The sequence below is a fragment of the Cyprinodon variegatus genome, unplaced genomic scaffold (genome assembly GCF_000732505.1).
Source record: "Cyprinodon variegatus isolate N-32 unplaced genomic scaffold, C_variegatus-1.0 Scaffold105, whole genome shotgun sequence".
Classification (NCBI taxonomy): domain Eukaryota; kingdom Metazoa; phylum Chordata; class Actinopteri; order Cyprinodontiformes; family Cyprinodontidae; genus Cyprinodon; species Cyprinodon variegatus.
In genome coordinates this window covers 634,526-642,158 of record NW_015150558.1, presented here as the reverse complement: position 1 = coordinate 642,158, position 7,633 = coordinate 634,526, and the positions used below count along the sequence as shown (strand labels likewise).

Sequence of the window (7,633 nt, the reverse complement as noted above, 5' to 3'; positions counted from 1 at the left end):
AGAAAGAAAGAAAGAAAGAAAGAAAGAAAGAAAGAAAGAAAGAAAGAAAGAAAGAAAGAAAGAAAGAAAGAAAGAAAACATATTTTATGTTCTGTCTCAGACAGATCAAGAACATCGTCTGTTTGAAACCCATCAATTCTGCTTGTTGGTGAAAATTCTCAGTCATCCAGGTAATATCCACTGGATTGAAGAGTTTGAAGACGTTTCTCTTCCATCCAGGAAGCTTTTTCAATTCAAAATGTCAGAAATAACATTGAGTTCCAGGTTTTATCCAGCAGCCCAACAAAGCCTTGTTTTTGTTTAGAAATGGGGGTGGTTATTTAACAACCTCCAACCTGGAACACAATGGTATTCCTGACATTTTGAATTGAAAATGCTTCCTGGATGGGAAGAGAAACGTCTTGGGGGTCAAAAAACATGGTCCACATTGACATGATCAACTCTGCCAGGCTGCATAGGTCCAGAACCTTCACCCTGATAACAGTAAAGTACTACAATGTACTTTCTTGACCTGAAAGCGGCCTAGCTGAGAACTTTCTAGGGACACTAGCTTCCCCGCCTCCTTCTGCCATTGATCCACAGCAGGAGAGACAATCGGCAAAGGAAACATTCATATTCATCATCTCAATGACCAGACAGAGAACTGTTAGCAGGAAACACTCTGATGGAGTCTGACAGAGAAGCAAAAGCTTCTTCTCTAAGCCTTAATGCCAGTCTGGTGGAGTACACCCAGATGCTCTGCAAGGTTTAGCACCATTTGTTTCATACGATCACCAAAGCTTCACACAGACCACCTCTCTCATCTCTGTCATGATCTGGCCTGTTTGCTCTCCCTTAATTAGTCATTCCTTTCACCTGTCATTTTCCCTCCCTGCCTCAAATATAATTTATTCCTCTCACCTGTTTCCTCTTGGTTATGTTCAGTTCAGCCTGAGCATTCAGTGCCAGATCATTATTTGTTTTCTGTCTGCTCAGTTTTATTTCATGGTTCATGTCCTGGATCCTAGAGGGTTTTTGTGTTTGTCTCGTCTCCTGATCGTCCACTGTTCCTCCCCCCGCGGAGTCCTCTGGGTTTTTGGCTCAATATGTGGGGAGGTTCAGTTTTTATCCAGTAAGCCTGGCTCCAGGGAGGAGACCAGTTTAAAGTCCTGCATCAAGTTCTGGTTCCACGTCCTGTCTCGGCTACCCTCTTCCACTGTGCCTGCTCATCTGCACCTGATCCTGTCTGATCCTGTGCGTGACCGTCTGGTCATGCTTCGGAACTCTGTCAGACTCTGAACCCTCCTGTCCCGGAGCTCTGTTATAGCCTGGAAGCCTGGATCCTGCAACCTGTTCTGTTCTGCAACCTGTTCTGTCTGTTCCTGCCTGATCTGAATCCCTGATCAGGATCGGCTTCCTGCAACTCCTCCGGAGCTGCAGCACTGGGGACACTCTGGGTGACGCGAACCGCTTCAGCTGTCAGCCCATCGACTGGATTGCACCCCTCTCAAAGGGGTATGGACTGAACTGCTAAACCAGGTAAGTGACTCACTGAGAACATCATCTTCCTTCAGATGATCGTGGTCACTTACCTGTGTTTCTCCCTTAGAGTGTCTGAGATTGGGCGGTGCCTCGCCTCCCTCCTGCAGTGTCCGTGAGCCTCAGCTCCACTTCAGTTTTTGTTTTATTTTAATAAACTGAACTTTCCTGCTGACCGTCTCTGCTTGAATACTGGGTCCATCTGTCCGCGTTTCATGACAACCAGAAGGTCTTAGTAGCAAATTCGGTCAATTTCAGCTCAAAACTATAAATTGGAAATACAATTGTATGTATTTTTATAACAGAAAGGCATTGAGGAATATTTTTCAGTTGTAACCACTCTTCTAAATGTCACCATGTCTGTGTGATTAAACAAAGAAAAAAATGAAAAAAATGTTAGCCTGGCTATATTTTTTTTCCAAAATAAACACTGCAAAACACCATGAAAGCCCATTAGAAACTCTGGATGAACCCCCAGACTTTATTCATGCACATCTTGACTATAACTCAAGCAAATTTGGACAGAATAAGTTAAAGCATGTTTGCTAGGCAGATATGTGATTTTGCCACAATGCCAAAAGTGCAAAAATGCATTTTTCCACTCATAAAAGTAAGATTTAGTCGTTATATCATTGAAGTTTACCAATAATATCACCAAACTGAATAGAAAGTAAGAATAACAGATGACCTCAGAGCCCTCCTTGGAAAGGTCTGAGCCTTTCCAATGATGGCAGCCATTAGGGGGTGGGGCTTAAGAATGAATACCTGCTATTGCATTACACCCGCAGAGTCATACATGTCAGGTGGAACTTAAAATCTCATTTTATTTGTTTACACAGCTATAAAAGAAAAAGTAATTTAGAAAAAATTATTTTGAAACTATAAAGCCCCATTTGAAAGGTGTGTGGATGAAACACCATGTGACAGCGGCCATTTCTATAAATAGATACAGGCCGGCCGGGCTCAAAGGGTTAAAGGTATACTATGCAACCGGTGTTGATTTTCCAGCGAGGCTCCCCCCAGAGGGCGAAAGTAAAAGTGCACTGTCGAAAATATGCTCAGCTGTTCTCCAGGCGCGGTTGTTTTGAGCTTAGCAGACAGGCGAACGCAACCAATCACCATGTCTACTGCGGTAAGTGACTATTTTGTTCCAATTTTCAAGTTTGAAAATTTAGCATGTTTTCATACATTATTTGTTATGCATGTGTCTAAATAACAAAGATTATAGTTAGCCAAGTTCTCGCCGTAAAGCAACACCGACTCTCGCGATGCTACAAGACTTCTGAGCCTGTGGGTGCGGGCCGAGGGCTCCTGCAATTGCAAGTACGGTATTTCCCCTACAGACCACCAGGGCGGCCGAGAAAACCTTTGTTCAACCTGAAATGACTCATTTAATCATCCAAAACGTTATGGAACACATTAATTAACTGAAAAATCTTTCATAGTATGCCTTTAATTCAGGTAGATTTTTCTGTGCAGCGACATCTACTGTTTAAAAAGGGAACTGCAGCCGTTGTGCTGCGTATGAAGCAGAAGTCTTACCCTGGGCTCACAATGACCACGGTGCGGCTGTGGTGTAAGAAGTGACTTATAATGAACACTGATCATAAGTTGATGTGGGTTTACACTCTTTCCAGGAGTTCTAGGGCAAAACTCTTTATCCATGTGAAAAAATATAACTTTTTATCCCTGAAAAGCCAATCCATTTCCTCTTGGTTCTGTTCTGCTTTTTTAGTTTTATCACTTAAGGCAGGGTAGGTTAGTGGGCTGATTTTATTCTGAAATTCCCCAGGACTCCCTTAATGTCTGCCGTTTCCTGTTTGGCTCCTGAGATCCAGGGGCTCCATGCAGAGCCGCTGTTATTTGAGCGATTTAAGCTCTTGGTGGCGCTGCAGCGCAGCCGCAGTCGCAGCGCATTCACTGTGAGTCTGATGTTTAAGGCTTCATGCTGGACCAGAACCTTCTCATTACATGACTTAATCAAAGGTATTTCTGAATATTTAACAGGTGAACAAAGGTAAAAGTGTCGATGTTTCCTTACGGTTTTCATCCTGAGCGATGCACTGTAGCGGGATACCAAAGAAGGACGTGTAGGAGTCGTTGTACCAGACCAGCAGCTCCGTCCCTCTGGGGATATCCATGCAGGCTCTGTAGAAGATACAGGACCTGCAAAAAAAAAACAGAAACATTAAACATGGGAAAAACCCACAGAGGTTCTTCTTGTTTTATGATTTAAATCTTTATTCCTGAGAGTCTAAATAACAAGTTTGAGGAAAAATGATGAATCGGACTCTGGCCACCAAAAACAAATACCTTCTTTCGCCTGTGCAGGAGAAGATGAGATAAAAACTGAAAACCTTCATCTGATAACAGCCTCAGTTCACATCAGACCGAAATCGCAGTGATTTATGGGAAATATCTGGTGTCGCTCAGTTTCCACAGACCAGCGAGTTTTCAGCGCGTCGTTCCCTGACGGGTCACGCCGCCGCTGGAATAACACCTCCTCCGCCCAAAATCAGCATTCTAACAACATGAGCAAAGCTCACTTTCAAAACCACAACTTTATTTCCAGCCGGGACTATTTTAAAACATTTCCCACATGTTTTCCTCTCTCCCTGTTGGCAGGGTGGCAGACGAAGCACATCGGAGCACAGAGGTCACAGGTTCAATTCCCACAGCGGCTTCCCTGAATGCATCCTCCAGCCAGAAAACTCATTTATTTTCCCAAAAGGCTTCAGGAAAACAACTTAAAACCACAAAAAGTCAAATTTATCTCAAAACTACATTTTTATTTCCAGATAATAAAAAAACAAAACATATTTGGCTCTTAGGGGGGATAACTTGATAATTACTCCTCATCAATTTAAAGGAACCAGTCCAATCCAGTCAGGCTTAGACAGAAATGAGCTCCGAACTAATTTATAGTAGAGTGAGACTAATTTTCTACCAAATTAGATTATAAAGGAAAACATGAATTAAAATGTTTGACTCAATAGAAAACAGATAAAACAACAAAAAAGGTTTAAGGATGAGGAAAAGGGATTAAAGGAAAGGAGATAACATCCTTTTTTAATTCAGTCAGGTTAAACAAAGCTTAAAAAGAGGAAAGGATTAAATAATCCACACAGAATAAACGTCTGCAGCAGGATATTCAATCAGCAGAAAGTTAAATCTCCACCTTTTCTCTTGACTTGGTTTTTTCTGCTCGGGGCGCGGTGCTGAGAACTGACGGCTGCAGTCCTGCCGGGACTTTTGCTGTTCAACCAGTTTTACTAAATATGGAAATAAAACACATTCAAGAACACAAGTGCCAACAGATTCTGAGATTCTTACTCACTGCCACAAAGTTTACATCATTTCCCCACAGCAGGGAAACCACAGCCAGCTCTGTGGTATTTCACAGCACCGGTCAAACTTACCGGCATCTGTGGTGAAGATGTGTAAAAAACCTTACAGTTCACTTTATTTAAATGGATAAATTCACAGCTCATGTCCCCTAAAGGCACAGAGATAAATCAATCATCCTGATTGGTTAAAAATGTTTCTGTCCACTGAAAACCCAGGTATGCGTCTACCTGGGCCCCCTACCCAAGGTTGTAAAGCTCATCTCGTTCCCCAACCCCTTAAAGGGACTTAAAAATATCGATGTATGTTTGAAATTACATGATAAAAATATAAAATCAAAACAATGGCAGGAAAATGTGAAACCAAGCGCCTCAGGGAAGAGGAACGGGAACAGAGCTCATGTCAGAGCAGCCATGGAGGCTGCAGCGTCAGAAAATGAGCACAAAGGAGCAGGTGGAACCGGATTAACCCAGGCTGAAGTTAGCAGTTTATTAAATAACAGCTTGTTAACTACTCACCCTGCAAGACAAGAGGAGGAGGTTTAGTCTAATAAGCCTCATCAGGGTTATAATGAGGCACAGAGAGGGACTTTCTGCTGAGCTACAGTTAAACTTAAGAAAAGATACGATGAGATGAAAGGGAACCATCAGATGAAGGAAACTGATGAAGGCTTAACTTAATAATGCAAGAAAATGTCCGAATTTAGCAGCATGATCACACACACTGTGTGTGTGTGTGTGTGTGTGTGTGTGTGTGTGTGTGTGTGTGTGTGTGTGTGTGTGTGTGTGTGTCACGCTATCCTTGTGGGGAGTTTCAATTGACTTCCATTCATTTCTCTTTACTTTCTATGGCCTAACCCTAACTCTTACCCTAAACCAAACCATTACCATCCCATACCTAACCTAACCTACCTAGACCCGACCTAAACTCAATTCACAACTTTTCTCTAAACAGCAAGAACCTAATTTTTCTCATGGGGACCAGGAGGTGGTCCCCACAAGTACTAATAAGTCCCAAAAATGTAGCATAATGCTGGGAAATTGTCACCAAAAGGTTGCAAAAACATGGCCACACAGACACACATCCAAAACATGTTTTTCTATCCCTGTGAGGACTTTTGATTGACCATTAATTTCTAACCTGTGACCCCTAACCCTAACCAATATGGGATTAAAACTAAACCTAACCCCAGCCTAAACTCCTAACACATCTTAGTCCTAAACCTAAAACCAAACACTAAAAAAACATTTGTACCCATGGCAACCAGCCATTGGCCCCCATGAGAGCAGTCAGTCCCCGCGATGTGCTATGATTTATGGAAAATGGTTCGCACAATGTAAGAAATGTCACTATTGGGTCCTAAAAGAGATCAAAGGTTTTAAAAATCAGCCCGAAACGGAGCTTCCATTGTTGTCATACTTGTCTGCATATTTGGACCAAAGCCAACCATAAAGGCCTCCATGTGTGACGCATTCACTTTGCTCTGACAACGAGCTTTAGATGTGCTGGAAAGGAAATGAGCACATTTCTGAGTTGGAAGTTCAACTAAGCGTTTGGAGACAATGGCAGACTAAGAGGCATGTTGGTAAGTTTAATAAAATTATATTTCTTTATCTTACTGTACAGATAATAAATCGGGAACATAGAAAAATCTGAATCCTGAACCGCACTGATGTGTGATTTATTTAAATCAGTTTAGAGATCAGGTTAAACCAGAAAGCAACATTAGACCGAGAAAAAGTGAGGTGAAAACACACAGATCTCAGCCATAAATAGCAGTTTTTTAAGAAAGTTGTTAATATAAAACTCCTAATGAATGAGAATGAGAATTTAAATGTGGAAAAATACAAAACATTTATTCATGGCTTTTTGAGTTTCCAATTTTCTTTCTTCAATAAACATAATACAACATTAAGTTACATGTGTTCTGTTAATTGTGGTTAATTGGTAGGATGAAAATGTCTTTGCATGCTTTCAGTCACCATGGAAACCATAAAACAGAACATATCAGATGTTTTCAGTATTGGTTCGGCTCTTTAGACAGTCTTGATTGTTTCATTCATTGTTTAACAATAAAAACTATAGAATATTTCTGTATCGGAGTTGAACATCAAGTAATTAAATCATCTTTTTTAACCCATGTAAATATTATTATTATATTGTGTAGTTTCAGGTTTAGCAGCATCTTCCAATAGAATCGACTTTGACGTTTCCCCCTGCTGAAACATGGCGACATCGTCGGGTGAGTTAAAAAACTACAAGAATATTTTACACTTAAGATTATCAAACTCAATGCACTGAATGCAAAACATGAATTATATCATAAGCAGTCGTGGATTTAAAGGGAAGCGAAATCTGTTCTGTTCCTCAAAAACAGGTTAGTTTTTAAAAATACTTACTGTACAAAAACAGCTTTCTTCAAAAAACTATTTAGAAAAGGACCTTAAAACAAAAACTACGTTATAATTCATCAATTAACATTTAAATCACCAGTATTTTATTTGGGAAAAAAAAGTTAAGAAAATTGCAAAAAAAAAACTGTGATTTGAAGGTAACAAACTTAGAACTGTCCAAAACATTTGCAATTTCAACCTGCATGTAACTCAGAATCGTCTTTCCCACTGAAAATAGTTTTTTTAAAACATGGGTCAACCCAATATCAATCGGCATCTGGCTCCTTTCTCCCTCTCTGGAAACCAGTCGGGAGAAGAGCAAAAACATCTTTTCCTCTGAGAAAAGCCTCCAGAGCAGTGTTTTGCTCTTCTTTCAG

The 7,633-nt window shown here is 40.8% G+C and overlaps 2 protein-coding genes across 3 annotated transcripts in view; one reads left to right on the top strand and one right to left on the bottom strand.

Moving 5' to 3' along the window:
- prdm6 (PR domain containing 6) overlaps positions 1–7,633 on the bottom strand; it is a 128,060-nt gene that overhangs the window by 59,800 nt on the left and 60,627 nt on the right. For both annotated transcript variants that reach the window (XM_015374588.1, XM_015374589.1), the window contains exon 6: positions 3,560–3,684. In XM_015374588.1, the coding sequence (XP_015230074.1) occupies positions 3,560–3,684 (125 nt within the window). The remainder of the gene's footprint in view (positions 1–3,559; positions 3,685–7,633) is intronic.
- The window catches only part of LOC107084660 (GTPase IMAP family member 8-like), an 8,408-nt gene continuing 7,126 nt past the window's right edge, over positions 6,352–7,633 (top strand). The window contains exons 1-2 of the mRNA XM_015374587.1: positions 6,352–6,448; positions 7,031–7,105. Coding sequence (XP_015230073.1) covers positions 7,090–7,105 — 16 coding nt within the window. The 5' untranslated portion in view covers positions 6,352–6,448; positions 7,031–7,089. The remainder of the gene's footprint in view (positions 6,449–7,030; positions 7,106–7,633) is intronic.